Source organism: Gorilla gorilla, chromosome 9, assembly GCF_029281585.2.
Source record: "Gorilla gorilla gorilla isolate KB3781 chromosome 9, NHGRI_mGorGor1-v2.1_pri, whole genome shotgun sequence".
In the NCBI taxonomy this organism is placed as follows: Eukaryota; Metazoa; Chordata; class Mammalia; order Primates; family Hominidae; genus Gorilla; species Gorilla gorilla.
The window spans coordinates 27293135-27316099 of record NC_073233.2 but is presented as its reverse complement, the minus strand read 5'-3'; the positions used below and the strand labels follow the sequence as shown (position 1 = coordinate 27316099).

General features: G+C 37.8%; 1 protein-coding gene and 1 long non-coding RNA gene across 3 annotated transcripts in view; one reads left to right on the top strand and one right to left on the bottom strand.

Moving 5' to 3' along the window:
- NELL1 (neural EGFL like 1) overlaps positions 1-22965 on the bottom strand; it is a 914558-nt gene that overhangs the window by 647224 nt on the left and 244369 nt on the right. For both annotated transcript variants that reach the window (XM_019037681.4, XM_019037682.4), the window contains exons 6-9: positions 14702-14774; positions 13622-13704; positions 5516-5650; positions 4479-4581 (exon numbers count right to left, since the gene is read on the bottom strand). In XM_019037681.4, the coding sequence (XP_018893226.3) occupies positions 4479-4581; positions 5516-5650; positions 13622-13704; positions 14702-14774 (394 nt within the window). The remainder of the gene's footprint in view (positions 1-4478; positions 4582-5515; positions 5651-13621; positions 13705-14701; positions 14775-22965) is intronic.
- Positions 6044-22965, top strand: part of LOC129525312 (uncharacterized) — a 46203-nt gene continuing 29281 nt past the window's right edge. Inside the window, exon 1 of the long non-coding RNA XR_008669530.2 lies at positions 6044-6248. This is a non-coding gene — a long non-coding RNA (uncharacterized lncRNA). The remainder of the gene's footprint in view (positions 6249-22965) is intronic.

The following is a 22965-nucleotide window of genomic DNA, read 5'->3' as shown; positions in this document are numbered from 1 at the left end:
TACCCCACTCAGCTGTTATCTATGATGTTTTCCTAACACACACATACATATGTACATCTCAGATGGAGTTAATCACTCCCTTCTCTGTGTGACTTCTGTGTCTTCCATAGTGTTCATGTGAAATGATACTCTTTATTGTAACAGAGATCTCTCTGGAGAACAATGGTTAGAGCCAACAGGTCAAGAGCATCCCACTGGGTTCTGAAGCCAGACTGCCAGGGCTTTATTTTGGCTCCCCCAAAACTGGGAGACCTTGGATAAGTTACTTCTCCTCTCTGTTTCACCTCCTCATGTGTAAAATGGGGATAATAGTGGACCCTACCACTTAGAGTTGTTGGAAGAATTAAATGAATTAATACATATAAAATGGTTAAACACAGTGCCTGTCAGAGTAAATGATCCATAGGTGTCCACTGTTGCCCCCAGAACTGACAAAGTGTTTGGCAGAAGGACCTCAGTAGGGATTACTGAATGGCTTCATTGGGATACAATCTTCATCATCCATCTGCAACTCACGTTTGCAGCTCTATTTCAACCTCTCACCTACATAAATCCTGTGTTATCATCAAACACACTATTCCCCTTTCCCTCTTTCACTCTTATTCCTTCACACATACTGTTTTGCATAGAAGAAATATTTTTTTCTCCATCTTCCTCCCTCCTTCCTATCTCTGGTAGATCTCAAATCTGTCTACCAAAATAATACAGATTTCAGGATGTTGATGCCTGGAGATTGTGATTATGTAGGTCTAGGTGGAGCCCTGGAAACCTCCAAGTTTAAGAAGTTCACCAAAGGATTTTAATGTGCAAATAGGTATATTAAATATGCCTTGAATAGCGCAGACACCCAACAAGTGTTTGAGGAATGAAACTTCCTCACTATTTTTGGTACCGCCATGGATGCTTAGATAAATTTCTTCCCTATTTCCAAACAGATGCCCTCATCTGTAAGTGCTGCAGTTCCCAAGGCCAAGAGAAGTCCGTGAACACTCAGTGAGTGAGCAGACAACACAATCTGCTTTTACATATTGGCTCATTCTGCCTTTGTCATATCCCTACCTTTACCTGGTGTCCCTAGAATACTACCCCACCTAAAGTCAGAGAGAAGCTTGGGAACTTTTCTTTAAATTCACATATGAGAAATTTACTTCAGGCAGCTCCACAAAAAAAATGAAAAAAATCAAAATAAGGAACCAAACCAATGAAAAACATGGTATTCAGGAAACAGTAGTTTCACTTATATCCCTCACAACATTAAATGTGAATGGATTAAATGATCCAATCCAAACAATACAATTCAGACTGTCAGACTGGATTAAAAAACAAGATTTGACTATAAGTTATTCATACAAGATACAATTTTTTCTTTGTCTTTTTTTATATTTTATTATTATTTTTTAACTGACAAAAGGTATGCATATTTACGGTCTACAGCATGATATTTTGAAATACGTAGGCACTGTGGTATGGCTAAGAACTAACTAACATATGCATTACCTCACATACTTATATTTAAAAGGGACAACCAAAGTAAATATTCTCTATCATGTTTCTGATGTGAAGACATTGGAAACATCTAGAAATTCCACTGATTAGTGTTAGAACTCTGCTCTAGCAATCCTCATTCTCTTCTACTCCACCCCACTGCTTAACCCACAAAAGTCAACTTCTAGAAGGTTCAAAATATTTAACTTGGCTCCATGTCCTCTGGGAAGCATCCCAGCCTTCCCCCGGTATTCTCCCCCTCCCTCCCAGGCCATTCTTCTGTACTCCAACACATGCCTAATGTTAGTGCACTTACAGTTCCAGACACTGTAAACCACGTCTCTACCTTGAAAGTGAGCTCCTCTAAAGCAGGGAAGGATCCCTCATCATTATTCCAGGCATCAGTACTCAGTAATCACCTAATACATATTTCTATTAAAAACTAGTGAGAAATGAAAGCCCTCCAGCCCAGAAGTTCTCAACCTTTTAATTACCAGAGGTGCCTTGTGTCATTTCTTTTTAAGTTTGTCTAGAATAGTGTTTTAATAATTTATTTGTATTCCCACTTTATTAAACTCTGAACACATCAAACTACCAATCAGAGCTGTGAGAAAATTAGTGCTACCTAACTAAATTGCTATGAATTCCATGCAAAGGGGAAAAAAAAACCAGAAAACTGATGTTTTAGTTAGTGTGTGTATCAACATTTTAATAAAATTGAGTTATTTTCTGAAATAATTTTAAAAACCTAAAACTATCAAACAAATTAGCACAAAGAAAAATGACCGTCCCACACACGTCTAGTGAGAGGGCAATTTAACTATATGTATCCAGGGCCTTGAAAATGTTCATCTTTGGCCCAGTAATTCTAGCCTGAAGAATTCTATTTTCAGGAAATATAAAATACAAAAATATACAAAAATGTGTTTTCTATACAAAACATGTTATTTAAGCGTGCTTTATAATAGTGAAAAGTGGGAAACAAGCTAGATATCAATGACTTGGGACTGGTTAAAAAAAAGTTATGCAACAGCCAAACAATGGGAAACAATGAAGCTCATGAAAATGACATTTATGCAGAAGTTTTTAAAACATAATAATATATTTAAGTGACAATGGCAAGTTAACAGACTAGAATAAAAAACTGCCCACACAATACAACCTCAACTGCACACAAAATGTAATTTTTCTTAAAAAAAGGACACATCCACTAAAATTTCAAGAGTGTTTCTAAGTGGAGGTATTATGGGTGAATTTTCCATCTTGATCTTTATCATTCTCTGTGTTTTCAAAATGTTAAGCCAAAAGCACAGTGCTTTTATAATTTTAAAAAAATGTCAAGAAGTTAAGACACAAACCTGCCAAAGGACTCATTACTTCCACGTCCAAACAACAACTTTCAAGAGATGGCATTCAGAGATCTATGCAGGAACTCTAAATAATAGACTAAAACATCTCACATTTTTTAATACATCCCTAATAGCCTTTTTTTTTTTTTTTTTTTTTTTTTTGAGACAGACTCACTCTGTTGCCCAGGCTGGAGTGCAGTGGCGTGATCTCAGCTCACTGCAACCTCCGCCTCCCGGGTTCAAGCAATTCTCCTGCCTCAGCCTTCAGAATAGCTGGAATTACAGGTGCCCACCACCACACCCAGCTAATTTTTGTATTTTTAGTAGAGACGGGATTTCGCCATGTTGGCCAGGCTGGTCTCAAACTCCTGACCTCAGGTGATCCGACTGCCTCGGCCTCCCAAAGTGCTGGGATTAGAAGCGTGAGCCACTGTGCTTGGCCCCTAATACTTTTTCAACTTCTTCTGCTGAAGAATATCAAGAATGAAAACAAATAATCTGTACCTACTAACAACTCTCTCCATCATGGGATCAAACTATAATTCAATATCCAGACACTTGAGCTGCCTATATTGCGAGACACGACTTTCAAAAGTTCTTGGAACAGAAATAAGAAAGCTCTTCTCTTTAGAGCAACTCCAGGTACATCCCCCAGAGCAATGGGTGCAGTGTGCCAACCATAAAAAAAAAAGGAAGATTACAAAGTTCCTTTTTGAAAAGTTCAACAATTATTTGGGCTGCTGCAACCCACTTTCACTGCTATTCCCACTTTCAGTGTCATAATAGGTGACATGCTGTTCCTGGCAGAATGATAGACCACTGTGCTTTGAAGGCTACTGACATTGGTGCGTTTCTTTTGGTAAATAAATGACCTTGAAAATTATCCATAGCACACATTTCTGACCAGAACTCTCCTTTTCTGTAGAGGACCATATGGACTGATAAAAAGGCTATGGGCTTTGTAGTCAACAGAACTAGTTTTCTGTCTCTCCTCTGCCACTCACCAGCCTCATGATCTTGGTAAGCTAATATCCCTAAGCCTCAGCTTCCTGTAAAATAGGGATAATAATAATACCTCCCTAAAGAGTTGCTGTGAGAATTCACTAAGCTAGTAGATTTAAAGCATCCAGCACAGTATATGGAACATACCACATGTTCTAAATGACAGCTTCAGTATTTTAACTGAATTTCATCCCGAAGTTCCTAACAAAGGCCTCTTAATAAGAGGAGAATCTAGCCAAAACCTCAGAAAGCCAAAATACAGAATTTGGCCTTTAACTTGATCATTTAGAATGAGAGGACTAAAGCCTACGGAGCTCTGGAGTTGTAAATTCACCGATCAGCCTCACCCACTTGTTGGACAAGTGACTTCATCCCTGTGAACACACGTTCCTTCCACATAGAATGAAAGAAGAATAGTAATTACAGGTGATGTGAGGATTTTTTTAAAAAAATAGCCCATGTTAAGTGTCTGCCACATTGCAAGTGATTAAAATATTGTGGCTCTTCTTACCATATATTTAATGTTACATCAACTGCCAATGTTTCATTTCATCAGTGTCAATCAGTTGAGTCCAGAAAAACAGGGAAAATAAATAAATCTCAAAACACAGACAGCCAGTCTGACCCTCAGTCAGTACTTACGTCGGCAGACCTTACAGCACTGGCCAGCAATGTGCACTGGGAGGGAGTCTGGGGAGCAATTGAGAGGGGGACAGGACATCCTTCGGCATTCCACGGCACCACTCTGAGGAAGGAAGGACATGGAACATAATCTCAGAAGTATCCTTTGATAGCTCCTGTTGTGGAGATCATTCAAATCTCATCCCAGAAACCTCATCAGAGAAACAGAAGCAGTATTCGAATTCCCAGTCCACTCCAGGACCACAAATGAAGTGTTTTCTCCAGCCTCAATGACCTGTACCACCTCAATTACTTTTCTGAAATACATCACTGGTTTCATCCTACCTGCCCATGTGTGCTAACTAGATTATGCAGAAAACAAAAAGTCTATTTTTATAAGAACATAAATAACACATTTGCAGACTCTGTCAATCATTTCTGAGGCTCTAACAATCTGTTTTGTATTTTCCTAGACAAACAATGGCATTCTTCAGATATTTAACAAGTAATTTCAACTGGACAGGGTTTACATACTAATTTTTGGAGGGGGATGTTGTAATTCACTGAAACAGATGAAGGGATATACAAATAATGGATATCCTGACAGTGACAGTGAGTCAGGGAGGAAATGCCTTGCAATTATTTGAAACAGGTGATGGATACACTTTGTAAAAGACAATAAAAACATGTAGAGAATAATTAAACTCCCCTTTTAAATTTATTCTGGTTGTGAATAAGGATAACCATCGGGTTCTTTGAAAATCAAAGGAGTCCCTTCTTTCCACTATATCCCAACCTTCAAACTCCAAACATTGCCTATTAAATCAAATTAGGGTGTGTTGGCAAGGGAAAGCAGATTTTAATTTCCAAGTATTCATATAAGACATGACACTTTTCCAGCATTGCTTCACAATTGCTCGTATGGCTAGTGGGCGCTAGGTAAAAACCTAACAATTCTCAGAGTTAATATTATTTATTAAAGAACCAGGTTACACTCTAATTATCAAACCTCTCCCCTTAAAACTGTTTTTACTGTATTTATTTACAAAGAGGCTTACTTTGCAAGTGCAGTTCCTGCAATGGTCACCATCTACCCAAGAGTCTTGATCTCGATAAAGCAGTCCACTCACTTGACAAGTCTTCTCACAATGACAGTTTTCCAATTGACTAAGTCTTGTCTCTGCATAATTTAGCTGCAAACAAGAGTTACCGAATGTAATTTCTGTAATTCAATTGCATCATCCTAACAAAGCTAATAGCAACAAGAAAAAAAATCCTTCTGAGAAGAGAAAAAAATGCTCAGAGCAGTTCACTGATTCTTAGCATTATCTGTTTTTTTGGGTTTTTTCATTTTTTTTTACACAAGGTGGAATCACTCTAAATTGAAGAAATATTGGCTATCATGGTCTAATGAATACCAAATGAGACATTCAACTGTATCTCAGGAACCTCATGGGTGTTCATAAATGTGTGTGCTTTCCATTCAAGCCCACACAAAAACACTCATAATGAATGTGTTCTCAAGGACTCATTATGATGTTTACAGGCGATCTAATCAGGAACTCCGAGGCACTTACATTTATCTCCCACTATTCTCTCTATGTTCTTCACACACTAACTAGAATGTCGTGGTTTACAAACTAGGAAGTCACTGCCTTCTGTCTGATGAAAAATTCTGGAGAGCTGGGGTCAGAAAAAAAGAAAAGTCGTAAGCGGATCCCCCAAACAGAATGCCCCAGGAATTCACTTTTGTGCTTAGAAGAAGGTCAGGAAAAGTAACCAAACCCCCAGGTAAGATCAGAATTTTGTAAAATAACCTTTTTTATTTTTCTAGGCTGCCCAGTCATTGCCAATAATCACAGAGTCTTAGACTCTCCCGCTGGAAAGGGATTATAAAGCTCGAATATCCTCACAAGAAACCTCAAGTGATTATCTAGCCTTTGTACATCTCCAGTGGAGGAACATGTATTATCTTCCAAGGAAAGCCACTTTTCTCAGTTAGCTCTCAATGTTTGAAACATTTTTCATGGTTTTGGCTGTGAAATCTTTCTTTTTTTCCTGCCATACCTAGGTTTTCATTGTAATCCATCCTGAGCAAACCTAATCTTCATGCATTTGAGGTTATCCTGTCGTCTTGATCACACTTGGCACCACCAGGTCCCCTTAACAGCTCCTCATGATATGATTCCAAGCCTCTCTTCTGATCACTTTTCATACAGCCTACTCCAGTTTACCTTCAAAAATATGGTGCAAAAAAACCCTAAATACAGCACTTTGATATGATCTGTCTACTGTCACATCCACACGAAAGAGTAACTCAACCTAGTAGTGATATTACTCTCCCTTTCCTTTCCCTTACATAGAGACCACCATGATTGAAAAACAAATATCATTTCCTAGAAAATTATCTGAGTTTCTCTTTTCCTTCTCAATCATGTTTATCCTTTCATGTCTTAAGTACTTTCCCCATACAGGAGATCAATTCAACCTTTGATCTAACTAAGATTATTTTGAGCCACTATTTTAGACATAATAGATAAACCTAGGGAACAACTTCCACCATCTTTCTACATTAACTATGGTTCCATTTCATACACCTTCCTCTGACTTACTCATACCAGAACTACTCTCTGGAAATGGAATCCACATGTAATTCTAACCTTTGTTTTTGTCATTTATTTCATCCTCTTCTTCCAAGCTTTTGGAATTTCTCAAGAAAATTTACCCCTTGTCTGCCTTTTGTGGGTGGTAGCAAAGGGTAGAAAAAACAAAAAATAGGATCTTAGACCAACCACCATGCACCATGAGCAGCCCCTAAAGAACTAGGAGTTGACGCTGCCTGAAATATTAGCTTCCTATCACTCCTCCTAATATGCATGATCTTCTAAAAATCTATGTTTCATTTAAAACTCCAGCCTAGGTCAGGTGCAGTGACTCACACCTATAATCCCAGCACTTTGGGAGGCCAAGATGAGCAGATGACCCAAGGTCAGGAGTTTGAGACCAGCACAGCCAACATGGCGAAACCCTGTCTCCACTACAAATACAAAAAAAAAAAAAAAAAAAGGCGGGTGTAGTAGCGGGTACCACCAGCTACTCTGGAGGCTGAGACATGAGAATCTCTCGAACCTGGGAGGCAGAGGTTGCAGCAGGCCAAGATCATGCCAGTGCACTCCAGCCTGGGCAACAGAGCGATACTCCATCTCAATAAATAAATAAATTAATACAACAAAACTCCAGCCTAATCATAGAGTTTATAGAATCTATGATAATTAAGTTATTTGGCAACGCTTTAGGAAACAGATAAAATACACTGCTGAGTTTGGTGATACTCTTGGACACTGAGGGATGATGGCATATGGTTTGGCCACTTGCAGATACCAAAATCTGAAAATGTTCAAGTCCTTTATATAAAATAGTATAGTTTGCATATAACGTATGCACATCCTCCTATACACTTTAAGTCATCTCTAGATAACTTATAATAACTAATACAATGTCTAAACATCAATTCATTCACATGGATTCAATGCAGTACTCGGTACATGGAAAATTCAAGTTTTACTCTCTGTAACTTTTTGGAATTTTTTTCTGAGTATTGTTGGTCCACAGTTGGTTGAATCCACAGATGTGGAACCTCAATAAAAAGAAAGTGACAACTTATCACTTATCTTTACTTCATTTCTATAGCCTCAGTAGTTCCTACACAAGGCAGTAACAGATATATGACCTTGGATTGAACAACAGAGTTGAACCAGATCTGCATTCCTCCTAAAAGGGTCTCAGAATTGTGTACCTTTGTGAGAGGACCCATACGTGCCTTACTCTGAAAATCTGGAACAATTCTGATGTCTATATCACTCCAAGAAGGGAACTTCTTAAGGACTAAATGGCCCAAAAGGCAACTCTACATCTATCTGAGCTTTCTTAAAATCCAGGAGCTTGCCTAAGGGAAATAGTGGCAATTTCTAGCATTGTCCCACAAAGCTGAGCTGTGCTCACCTACAAAACTCAATTCCAAAGAAAATGTCAGTTTTAATATAATGAATGCTATTCTCAAGGCTGATTTTGTTTCCCTTCTGAATGTGGTTTTTATTTTTAATATTTGTAGCCTTTTCTGACAACATTGAGAAGTCCTATTGTCTGTAATAATAAGAGCACACCAAATAGACACAAAGGCAAAGGGATGTTAAGGCAAAAAGCTAATTTTTCAAAGAACTTCATGTAACCTCTTGCCTTCCCTTTTACTCCTGCTAAATCCTAAAACACCAATAAAGGAGACAAACAACTGTGAATCGAAAAATGAATTACATTTTCTGTCACTGGTATTAGCATGCTGAATTTATACACATTCATTTTCAAAAGCTATTTCTATACTACCTGACACTTTCTCTAAGATTGTCTGCAGATTCAAAATAGATACGGTATCACATCTACATCTCTATTCTGTCTTCCTCTTGTTTATGCATTTATCTAAGCAACCACGGACCAAATCATTTATTCTGAACCCTACATAATGAAAGATAGACAGCAGAGGCCTTTTTTATCATCAGAGGTCAATGAACAGATCTAAGTACATTAGTCGTGTGGTGGATTGCTTCTTTTCTTTGAAATACCATTTATTTGGCATTTGCTATATGAAAGGAAAAAAGAAGCTTCTATTGTTAAACATTTAAGCTTAATTGAAAAGTCATTATTGAATTCCTCAAAACAATGAAAGTCTCAAAATTAAAGATGTCACAAGCTTAAATGCCACTCCAAGTGTCGCTTGATTTGCATACATAGATTTGTCAAATATTTAAACAGAAGTAATCAAGAAAGTCCCAGTCTTCAGTATCTCTTCTTTCTGAGCTTGAAGTCAGAATGGGATTACAGTGCAGTTGGGATCTGATAGCAGGACAGAGTCTGACCCTATCACAATGTTCCCAGCAGGTAGGTAGTTCCCACAATGTCAAAACCACCTAAGAGAACCTTCAGAGTAAGCCAGGGGAGTGGCTGATGCTTGTAGATCACTAAGGGAAATGTAGGAGGACAAAAAAGGTTTATTACTTGAGGTAGCAGCCCCATCTCTTCTCTGCCTTAAAAATAGTACAGTTTTGCCAAATTGCCAGAATTCCTCAAGAGAGCTCTTATCTACCCTGACCTCTATCACCTGAATGTGAGTGCAGGCTGCTCCCATGATCAAGCAAGGGCACAGTCAGTCACTTGCCAGCATGCCTAACCCTAAAAGGAGAAAAGGATCAATGAGCTCTCCTACACAGACCCCTGGGCTGATCTGGTAGCTACATCTGTTTGGTTCTGACTTTGACTACCAATTCCTCTCTAGCTTATACACGGAGCTTCCTCTCTGGAAGGGCTCCAAGGTTTCCACCTTGACCCAAGAGGAAGGACTTCCTGCTGTTTTCCAGGACTCCTAGACTAGGGTCTTGACGGCAATGCACAGGCTCTACCAGACTTTGTGATTTCAAGTCACTGGGGAAGATGTGCATTTTCTTAAGGACCATTTTCTCTAAGGAATCCCACCATGGTTGTCTATATTTTCTAGGTTTAAGAGTATAAATGGCAGCAGCCACCACCTATTGAATGACATTTGTGTGCCATGCAACAAATCTCATTTGCCTGGGCTCACGGAATCTTTACAAGAGCAGGAATAATTGTCACCATTTTACATATGGGGAAACAGATGCTGAAACAAGTCGAATAACTTATTCAAAGCTATAAATATCCAAGGAAATTATAAAATAGAGACTCAGAATCATATCAGCCTGACTTTAAAGCCCATTCTCTATCTCCACTATGACCTATATGACTGTCTACCCATCTTAATCGGAACTGCTGGACAACTCAAATCAAAACTCCAAAAATTACCTTCAGCCCTATTAACTGAATTCTGCCACAATCGGCCTATTTAATTAAAAATAAAGACTGGGCCCAGATAAATTTAGTGCCATAGAATTCTTTTTGCATCTGCGAACCATATTCAACTTCAAGTTTGCCTGACATTTCCAGACTCCATCTCCTTCCACCTGCCAAAAAAGTGAGTTAATTTTCGCCTCCACGAAGACGGCAGACTACATACCCTGAAGGACTTCACCAACTGAACCAACTAAACTGCTGTATTCAATATATAAATAAAAACTTTTGAAAATTGTCACAGAGCTAATACAAAAGGAAGAAACAAAGTCACAGAGGCCAAAACAAAGTGACTGCAGGGATCCCAGGAAATAAGTGAGCACCAAAGACAACAACATCCTGAAGATTTCTGATGCAATGTAGAGCCCTTGAGCTTCTACCCTGATGGTTGCACAGGGTATAGGGGGACAGAGTTGGGGAAAAGTATCTTCCCAAGATGGGTACCTTAAAGCAAACCCCTATATAAAGATTTGGCCTAACATGTGATATCCTCAGTGTTAGAGTGAACAAAAAGAAGGAGGCTTGCTCAAGGCACAGAAAGAAAACTTTCATGTTCAGACCTTGGCACCATCTAGAAGGAAAAAAAAAATCTTCCTTGAAAATCGTTAAAGAATCCTTTCCTGAGACTTCACCTGGCCTTTCCTAGGTGTAGCAGTCTGATTCTGTGCAATCTGGTTTGAAAATACTTAAGTAAATAATGTCAAATAATTTCCACTATTTCCGAGGAAAACAAGCAGCTCATAGCCAAAAGTGTGCATTAAGAGACACTGTTCTTAAAAAAAAATAAAATAACACAATAAAAAAGAGACCTTGCTCTTGCCATAACCTTCTTCTTTGAAAAGTTACTACAAGTTCTATGTTCACACATTTCATTCCAAACAGGTATGATCTGAAAACTTTCGTTCAGCTCAATAAAATGATCAAACATTCATTTCTCTTTTCCTTTCTTTTTATTTGCTCTTTCTTGGTAATATCTCCACCCTCCTGCCAGTGGATGGTGAGGGTTAGAAAGAGTAATATTACTCCCTATTTATAGCTTTTATCTCTCTTCTTAACCCTCTCTTGTCAAACCGTAAACTTTCTCAGCCATGATTCAACTTTCAGGATCTAACTACCTGAGTTTAGGTCCCAGCTCTGCCATCTACTCTCTCAGGAAAAGTTATCAGACCTTCCTGGACCTCAGTCATCTCATCTGTAAAGCAGACTGATAAATTAAAGCAAGCTCAAAGGATTGTGGTAAAGATTAAAGTGACAGGGGATATAAAAGCTTAAGCATTTTAACTAATACATAGTAAATGCTTGTATTACTGACTTTTCCATTTCTTTTAGATCAACGGTTGACAAACTAAGGCCAGTGGACCAAATCTGGCCCTCTACTTACTTTTGTATGTCCTATAAGCTAAGAATGGTTCTTACAGTTTTCAATAGTTATAATTTAAATTATTATACTTAAATGAACTAAGTCTACACATAATATCCTTGATTTTGCCTCTTGGCTTGCAAGGCCCAAAATTTACTAGCTGGTCCTTTACAGAAAAAGTTTGCCAACGCTTATTCTAGATGATCATAGATTTCAAATTACACAGCAAAGATGGAAGTACTCAGTTTTCAAATTGTAATTCTATATACTGTTTGGAAGGAACAGACCTAAAAATCTGCCAAAGTGCCAAAGGGAGGTTTAGAAGACGGATTAAACCACTTGCTGTTTGCAACTGCCCACAATTAAATACCTACCTCACAAAGGCCCATTTTACACAATAATGTTTTGAGAATAGAGCTCTCTGTGGCTCCTAGATGATGTGCGGCTAAAAAGAGAAAAATGACATTCTCTGCAATGGGAAAGAATGAGAAAGCAAACGACGCCCTCGAAGCTGGAGAATGAAGAACCACAATGACCTGAGACAGAGTGGCATGTTTCTTGTTCCAAAAATTGGGTAGCATGCTAAAATATAATTAACAGTATTGAGATCAAGCTGCTCCAGACAATATGAAATAAAAGCCTCTCTATAACACAAGCTGGGAAGGTAAATAATCACCTGCGTTTCACATTCCCACTATACTCTGAAGTGAAAAGCTAATGCTTCAGATCTGAGCCTCAGTCTCAATTGTTTTCTTACAAAAGTTTTCCATCTCTCCTTTCCAGACAAAAAGGGGTTTGCCTTAGCGAAAAATCCAGTTTGAAACAGAAACATTGTCTTCAGCAGCACAATCCATGGGTCCAAACTATAGCCTTATCTTGCAAACACTTACCTACCCACCAATTTTTTGCACATGCCACGGCTGATGGTAGGGAGCAGTCTTAGCTGCAGGTACAATAGGATTAATGTATCATTTTCACTGTTATTAAAATTCTTCTTTTTGCAGAGTATAATGTCTCTTAGGCCCAACCTAATTCTTTCTTCGCCCTAGGCTGGAACTCATGTCCACAACTGATTGGTATCATAACAACAGCATTAGCCACATTTTCTATATTTTCAGTGTCTTTTTCAACAAGGCTCAGGGCCTTTCATTATGAATATACACTTTATGAATATATATTAAAGCCCTTAGCTGTTTACACATTTGGCTCTGCCACTCACTATGAACATATCTAGGGTAGAAAGTATGTCTTTTTCACTATTGCCTCTTTGTGCCTAACACAGTGCCCAGCAAACGGCAGGTCCTCAAAAGATGCTTGTTAAGTGGATGATGGAATGGAGAGGAAGAAAAGGTGCGGAATTATAAAACCGAAGGTGTTGAAAGGCAAACTTTGCCTCCTTTGCTACTTAACTCAGGACCAGCCTTGAAATAAATTATACATTAAAAATGTAATATAATGCCTTCTTTTGACAGTAATCTGTTCCTAACAATAGCTATTTTGCCCCTTCCGATTATTGGCAATTATTCTTACATCCAAAATGCATTAGCTTATAAGAGCAGTGGCTCTGACCATAGATCATCTTACAGTGTTACTACTTTAATAGCCAATAGGCAAATTCCTTTTCCACTCCCACGGAATCCACAGTGATACATATTGCCTCTTGCTTCCAAACATTTTTCAAGTAAACATTATGATACAGCTTAATAGCATCAAAGACAGGAATGGTTATGTTTACTATTGGTAGTCCTATTTTGAGTAAGAATAAAACATTTTTGTAGTAACATATAGCAGATGCCAAGGCTAAAAATGTTTCCATTATAACATATCACTCCAAATTCCAGATAGGACAGAAAAAGAAATGAAACATCACAAATGAAATTTAGATACCTACTTTTGCAGTCATCTTGGCCAAAAGCTCTTGTAAATCCATTATTCCTTGTACCAGGCTTAAGAAATCACTGCAGGTTGGGCAAGCTCAATAAAGAAAATATAAAATATATATATTTATATTGTGCTAATATAAGAAATAAAATTTTAAAACAGTAGACACGTGACTATGTAGAAGAGTTTTTGGGGTTTTTTTGGTTGACATTGCTTTGAAATTTGAGTGAAATCACAGAGGATTTCAGGTCTGGATCTTTTCCTATTTTAATAAGCAAAAAGAAAGGAACAGGAAAAAGGCGTTGTTAACTAAAAAGAAAGGCAACGTGACATTTTAAAGTTAAAATTAAACTCTCATTTTTATAGGGAGGTAACTTAAAAAATGTGAAGTATCATAGAAGAAGAAAAAGTAAACTCTCATCCAGGTCAAGAATCTTAAGGAATAGTTTTTACAAATATATATTAAACGTATCTTTCTATATCCACCTATAGAACCTGCTAATGTAACCCTCTTCTTTTCAAATTTTAGTTCAATAAATGATATGGGTTGGCTGCATCCCCACTCAGATCTCATCTTGAATTGTAGCTCCCATAATTCCCACATGTGGGAGGGACCCAGTTGGAAATAACTGAATCATGAAGGCAGTTACTCCCATACTATTCTTATGGTAGTGAATAAGTCTCACAAGATCTGACGGTTTTATAAGGGGTTTCACCTTTCACTTGGCTCTCATTCTCTTTGGCTGCCACCATGTAAGATGTGACTTTGCTCCTGTTTTGCCTTCCACTATGATTGCGAGGCCTCCCCATCCATGTGGAACTGTGAGTCAATTAAACCTCTTTCCTTTATAAATTACCCAGTCTAGGGTATGTCTTTATCAGCAGTGAGAAAACGGATTAATACAATAAATGATACATATTTTTTTAAAGACACAGAATTATATAATGTAGATTATAAGTTCTCTTTCACTATCCCCAGCACCTCAGAAGTCAACACTGTAAACAATTTGGGTCTATCTTTCCAGATGTGTTTCTCTGATACAATCAACAAGTTATATAATATATCACAATGCTTTAAGTTGCTACTTACTGCGATTTAGATTTGGACACTGTGTTATATATCCATTAGGCATAAAGATGATCTTCCCATCTTGGATGATCCCCTTGATAATAGAAGAGACAGGTGGCAATCAAGATTACAGTCACCAGCTCAAATGTCCCCTATGCAATCACATACTCTTGGCAGGTCAGATTATTTTTCAACAAAATTGATTCATTCAAAGGGTGAGCTGGCCTTAGTACATACTGAACTACTCTAAAGCATCCTACTTTAGGAATCTCGAATTGTACATTTATGTGGAGAAAGCTCCAATTAGTTACCACTAGTTAATGCCAATTATAGATTATAACACCAAAGATACATCAGTAAAAAGCATTGATTCAATAAAAATTCTCCTTAATGCCCTAATCATCCTGGAATATTAAATATTGCTGATTTACAGGATTTTTTTAAAGTGGGAAGAAATATAATAGAAACATATTACGCTAAAATTTTTCTACTGATTCATTTAGCGAAGGAAATAAAATTAGACATTGGGAAAATTCCATAACAATCCTTGCTCCTCAACTAATTGAGTAACATGAGTCTTTGTTGATGAGTCTTAGGAGTAAAAGCTGGTCTTTTAATTCTGTAATTCAGTCTGGAAGAATAGCTCAAATTTAAGAAAGTCATCAGGGCTGTCATCTCTCAATGAAAATATTGACTTGACTTTTGAATTTTTCAAGTTGAATTTCGAGATTCTGTTGTTAGGGTTTTTTCTGATTTGATGGCAGAGATATTACAGAACAGATGGAAGATGTAGAAGCTGGTTCAGAATACTGAGCTTATTCTATAAATAAAATATAGACTTAAGAGAGTGCTGCAAGTCTTTCAGAGGGAGTAACATTTAACATATATGTGCTCATCTTCTAAACAGCAGAAGGCAATCAGCAAATGCAGTTTTTGGCTTATTATTTCAAGAAAAAATATTAATTGGAAATATTAATAGAAATAACAGGATCATAGCACCTCTTCCACAGAATTATATGTTTATTAACCTCTTCCTCTTCAAGGATGATGCAGTGTTTGCGATTACGAGAGAAGACAGCCTCCCCATGGGGAAGAAGTTTCTGCCACTGCTCCTCAATATTAATTCATAATCTCTTGCAGAGGAATACCAGGGAGCAATTAATGGAGCACAATCTAAATGAATTAACTTCTCTCTGGGATGAAATTACTCAGTCTTTCAAAGCAAATTAACTCTTTGAGAGGCTATCACACCTTCAAGCACATGTGGCAGTTTGAGACAAGCATGGATTAGAAGTCAGGGAACCTGGTTTCAAGTTCTGGATCTGTCTCTAGCTAACTGCACAGACTTAGGCAATAAGTTAGCCACCTTCTATGAGCCCCAGTTGCTTCATCTGGAAAAGAAGTGCTAGATGAAAAACCTAAAGATCCACCCAGCACTCATGTTCTAGGTCAATGAAACAGGCCTCCAAACTGAAATTGTCACATTTTAGACATCTATGCTTTCATTACTTTTCAAATAATAATAATAATAATAATAATAATAATAATAATAATAATAAAATGTAAACGGACAAAACTATAGATTTCCGTCTTACGGATTTCCTGGAACATGGAAAAATTCAGCGCTAAAACAGAGGCTCCTAGGCAAACCAGGACAGCTGGTTACCCTAGGCGATGCAGAATTGGTGGAAGTATATGTACAGAAAAGGATCGGATCCATACCTGTTCATCAGAGGACCCTAGATTATTTTTATTTTTATCATCCATGGAAAAGGGTACCCAGAATCCTGGAGCACATGTGTCATGGTGTTAAATACCTTTCCAAAACCAAATTGAAAACTCATTTTAAAATAATACCCCATCCCACTAATCCTAAAGCAAGAAAATACAGCACACAGCAGTTTTCCTTTTCCTTTTCAAGTGACCTTACTCATTTTAGTGACATTATGATTTACATATCACCTGCCCTCACACCTTTCCTCTATGTGCATCTCTCCTTACTTCCCTGTCTTTCCACTTTTAATCTCTGGTACCTGTGTTTGTATGTTACATAGATCGTTAGGTGAAGGTCAATGATGTTGACTTGAACAAAAAACAGAAATAAAAGCTGACAGCTTCCCAATGCTCATTAACACAAAAACCCAAAGCACTTGGTATTTTTTATAAGGAAAGGTCATAGAAGTGAGCCCACATACTGGCATGAAAATGTGTTCTTACCAAATGAATCAAGATGGGAATGTTAATTTATTTGAATGGTTGTAAGTCAATGCTGGATTAAAAGAAAAGTGGTGATACCCTACAGATACCACTTATAATCTAAAGATGTCTGAGTGCATGTGTGTGTATGCATGTGACTACACACATTTATGTATATCCCAGCACCTTCCCCAGAATAAGAATCAGAAGGTCTGACATTAAATTGCTATATGGACAATTTACTGCCAGGACATTTGCTGATAAAAGAAGCATTTGCTAAGCATGTAGTTTCCTTCATAAAACTACAAAAGGGATTTTATAATGCATAAAACTACAAAGGAGCTCAATCAGCCTTATTCCTCTCAAAAAAAAAAAAATATATATATATATATATATATATATATATATATATATATATCATCTATGAGGATTTCCACAGATGAAAATGTGCCTTTCAGCACTACAACTTCTCCCAAAGGAGATAAGGGATAAAAAGACAAAATTTTTATTATTTCTCCTCATTTAACTCAAAATGTATCTACATTTAACTGAAAAATGCAACTCTATCTGGGCTTGTATTAGCTGACCTCATTTGATCTCCTTTTTTCAGACATATGCTTTATTTCATATTATTCATTTTGGCAGTGTTTCTCAAACTTCAAGTTCCTGAGAATCACCTTGAGTATCTGCTTAACATTCAGATTCTTGTGTCAACCCAAAGGATCCTGTTTCAGTAGGATTGGAGTGGGCCCAGGAACATTCATTTTTTAAAAAAAAACCTCTTCCAGATGATTCTGATGAATGGTAAAAGGACCTCACTTTGAAAAATTCTGCTCTATTATCAACCATTTGCTTCTTTTGGAGCAAGAGCATTTACTCATTAAAAGTTCACAATGGTTAAAATTATTGCATCCAACTCATATATAAATAGAGTAAAATCTTACTGATTTGGAACTGAATAAAACCCAACAGAATTACTAGATTGTATTATAAACACCATGAATGCAAAGATAATAGATTTTCATCTTAGTATCCCCTGAAGTTCCTATTGTAGTAGATTTTACATAGTAAACACAATAAATATTCTAAAGCATCAAATTATTGAAAACTATGAATTATACAATACTGAACCACATAATTTTGAGCACAGTTAGGATCTGTGAAGATCATGTGGGGCATTAGTTTTTAATTTAGGGTATATATCAGAATTCTGGAAGAGGTTGAAAGAACAGTCATGACTATTTTCAAAACTGTCTGAGGTCATTTTGATACTTTCCATAAGAACTACTTATCTAGGACCAGATTACCTGGTCATATGACCTATGAGAAATTTAAGGCTTTGATACTCCAAGTAGCTTTTCTAAAGGATACCTTAATCCTAGGCTATATACTACAGGGCTACTAACTCTTGAAAACCAAAAATAAAGTTCTAAGGCCCCCAACCATCTGAATGAACCCCCTTCTCTCCGCCAAGGGCATTCCAGAGTTAACCCGGAAATCTAGTTCAGACCATGATGGAAAAGGAGTTGAACATGCTTCATTAAACCCCTCCAGCATTTACTTCAACACAGACCTTAAGTCTAATGATACACATTTACAATATATTCTCCCTGAAGCCTGCTATTTAGAGGCTTCATCTGCATGATAAAAGCTTCTTCTCCACAACCCCTTATCAGAACCCAGACATTCCTTACTACTGATAACGCTTTCAACCAATAGCCGATCAGAAAAATTTTAAATCTACCTATGACCTGGAAGCTGCCACCCTTCTGGTTGTCCTACCCTTCCAGATCAAACCAATGTAAAGCTTACATGTACTGATGGATGTATTATGTCTCCCTAAGATGTATAAAGCAAGGTATACATGAGGACCACCTTGGGCACATGTCCTCAGGACCTCCTGAAGTTGTGTCATGGGTGCATCCTTAACCCTGGCAAAATAAACTTTTCTAAATTGATTGAGACTTGTTTATCATTAGCTAGAGACAGATCCAGACACTTTTCGATTAACACTCTAAAACCAGTGCTGGGTCACTACAATATGCTGTAGGTAAAAATATATAATTTAAGGGATCCCCTTAACATGAACTAACAACATGTTGCTACAAACAGGTCCTGTTATCAAAATGAGATTTTATCTTAATTGCCTTAATAGATAGATACTAATCAAGCAGGCAAAACTATTTGTATTAGATAATAATAATTTGCTAAGACAGTTTTTCAGTGCTAGAAAACAGAAGTCTTTTTAGGTAGCCTAATATTCTTCCCCCCCTCCCCCTGCCCCCCCCCCCGTAATCTTATTTACACTATTAATTTGCTAAACAATCCATTTTCTTATTGTTAGCGTAATGATGAACCTCAGCTGATCTGAGGCCCTAAATAAATCCCTAAGGTGCAGAGCCCAAAATTAATAAGCTTACTATTAGTACGGATGGACAGCAGAAAAATGGATTTTTTTTCCTTTTGTTTAATCCAACTGTTACCACCCTGTACCTCCTGCTGTCAGCTCACCATGCACTGAAAAATAAATTTGCACCAGGTACATTGTATATTGTGGATTTTTAATGTTTAGGGAACTAATGCCCATTATTTCTATTATTCCTAGAACGTTTCTCATTTTGCATTAAGAAATATAGAAAGATGCAATTAAAAAATTAGAAAAATAGCCAATTAGGTCCCTCTTGTGTATGGAATAACTAAGATTAAGCAAGCTCTTCTAAACATGCAGAGCTTTCTGATACAAACAAAAGCAGCTTCACCACCAAACAAATGCTAATTCTTTTTTAACGCTCTTATTTCCCTGCAGATCTCTGTTTACATTGAAGAAAACGGTTCTATTTTTTTGTATGCTAAAATACTGAAACAAATTGCTTTGAAAGAGAGAGGAAAAAGGGGTGGGAGAGTTTCCTGCTGGGCATGTAAATATATGGATGAAGATGTGTTCTGTTTATAAACTGGCAGGGACTCAAGCTTTGGAAACAGGCTAACAAAAAGTAGGACCTGGGAAACTCACAGGGAGGGTTTTCAAAATGCAACCAATCATGTACTTCTGCCCTGAAGACGTTAATAAAATATTCCAGCATGCAAAACCGCCAAGAAAGACACTTGTCGACTTTCATTATGATCAATAAAAACTGTCAGCTCATTAGCATATCATTAGCTGTCCTGCTGTTTCCAAAGTCTTAATGCACAGAAATATTAATCTTCAAATGTGTAAGATTCCCCAGTTCTGTGACTTTGACTTTCTGCATGAAAGGAAAAATAAGAATTAAAGATGGGAGGAATCCAATATAGCTTCTTTTTCAATGTGCCTATAAACATATGTTTACCATCTGTGGAATTATGGGAAGCAGCTGAGGTAAAAACAACAGCTGTGGAATTTTTAAAAAGTTGTAATCAATTTCACTTCCCAGTGACACCTCAGCTGTTAGAGGAGACAGTGATGTCCAGGTAAGGGAAAGGTTTCAGACCCAAGTTCACCAGACAGACACAGAGAAACAAAGACAGGAGAGCCTTAGCCTCTGTGAAAGGCTTTGGAATGAAAAGTCTCCTTGAGGCCTCAACTATTTAGAAACTGTCAGAACACTCAACCCCTGAAGCATCCTTATAACTTATTTCGGTTCACCTCGGCTCATTTTTTTATTTTTCACCCTCTGAAATTGTAACAGCATAATCAGCTTAGAATGCATCAAAGGGAAATTGAGTGGGTAGTCAACCATCCTGATAATGAAAATCTATGACAATCAGAAGATTCAGATAAGCCTATCACTACTGGCCAGCTTTTCTCAAATGGATGCTGTTTTGAAGTGAAGAAATTCCCAGCTTGTGTTCTGTGTCTCAGACAGGAATTACCTAATGCTAGAGGCTTATGTACCAGGCACCAAGCAAGTGATTCCATCCTCTGCTATTTAATCAGCGGCACTTTTTTTGCACTATCCACAAGGATCCACCAGGGTCCAGAAATTAGGTTTGACAAGTGAGGAGCTTTTGCTTTTACTTTGCCTATAAAGCAACATAATAATATTTAAAATAGAGAATAATGTTATTTTAACCTGAAAGCACATCATAAGCATTTTTAGTTCTGGAGCAATTCAGCAGATGTGGTTGTTGAATCCATGAGGCAGCATGTACAAGATAAATATTAAAAGCCTGGAGCTATGCTGACTCTCACCTGAGAAGTGGCTGCCTCTTTTTCAGGGAGATTTTTGTAGTGTTGAATTGATCAAGAGGTAATTTCTGTAATGAGACACTGACATATTTCCCCTACCTCAGCCATTTCTTCTCATAAAAGGATGGCCAGAAGCACTGCCTGGCATCCAGGATTCTAAAGAGAAGATGAGTTTTGAAAGCTGCCCCATGGAAAGTATCTTTGTAATGAGCCATTCCATGAGGCCACTCCTATTAGGAAGCAAGAAGAACCGCCTTGCTCTCTAGGAAGATGGACTGTGTGAAATTGCCATCGCCTTTTGATGTTTCCACTGGGATCACCTATTCTTTGAAGCTGGAAACCCAGAAAAAGACAAATTCTGTCTCCTGGTGGTACTTGGTGTAGTTAAATACCATGTCTCCTTAATCAACACAGTGGTAACTGTGGAAACACAGGGTAAGCCCTTAATAAATATTTGTTGAATGAAGGAGCAAAGACTTTGAAATCATAAAGACCTGGGTCTAAATCCCATTTCCATCACTTCTGGGCTATATAAGGTTGGCAACTTACTTAATCTCTGAGTCCAATTGCCTGACCTACACAATGGGGATAAAAATCACTAACTTAGTAGGATTTCTCTGAAGGTGAAATGTAATTAACTGAGATACTATATGCAGGGCCAAAGTCTGTAACACAGGAAGTATTCAATAACTGTTGGTTCTGTCCTCTACATTCCCATAACCCACCTCTGCAGCAAAATGATTGTCCAAGTCTCTGAATGTTCTTTGTGTTATCTGTCTGTACCAGGTATTTGAGCTCAAGCACAAAGTTCTTTATATCTACAGAGAATCATACATTCATCAAGCTGGAATAGATAATAGGAAGAACTGTTCTCTCTCTCTTAATCATATCCTCATAAATAAAACAGAAATTCCTAAAAGACAGGAAGAGTGCCTTCATTTCTACAGTATACAGTTAAATATACAGGGAGCATTAAATGCCAAGAAATGCATTTTTATGTGCTTAAATACTAAAAAGGGATGGAGACATGTGTTACAAACGTACTATGTGCAAGTTGCTTTTAATACATATTCTTATATAATCTGCATTACCTTCAGGAAAGACATCTCTGGAACTTTACAAATAAGAAGATAAATTCATAACTGGTACATTCATTCATTAACAGTATATTGTCGGCCAGTTATGTACCTGGTACTTCTAAGCACTTGCTGAATGAGAGCTAGTTCTGACCCTGGTGAAGCTTACAATCTAGAAAGACCAATGATGAACAAATAAACACCCACATAAACTATACTTAGAACCTGCTACATAATTTGCAGAGTCCCTTGTTCAAAATTTACTAAACAATTGAAGAGGGCAACAGCCGGGCAGTAATCTAATCACAGGACCTTTCTAAGCACGGCCCCCCTGGGACTGCACAGGTTGATGGCCCATGAAGCCAGCCCTGCCTACACTCTCAAACTGTGGTGAGTGCAGGGCCAGAAATGGAGATGTTTCAGTTGGAAAGTATGTGATAAAATGATTGCAAATTGATTCCCCATTTGTACTCACACATTTTGAACAGTGACTTTGTACACCCTCACTTCAAGAGGGGGAGTCTGTTTCCCCATCCCTTAAGTCTGGGGCTAGTCTTGTGACTTGCTTTGATCAGTAAAGCACTGTGGAAGTGATGGTGTGCCAGTTCCCAGCCTAGGCCTCAAGGGTCTTGTGAACATCTACTCTACCTTGAAACATTGCCGAGCACCACGGGAACAAGCCCAGTCTGGCCTGTTAGATAATGAAAGACACATGGTCCAGTCGTCAACATTGCCCTAGCCAGGAGTTAATCACCACGGCACTGAGACTATCCCAGTTGAGTCAGCCTTTGGCCAACTCCACCAGCCAGCTACAGGCATATGAGTAAATCTAGAGGGGATCAACC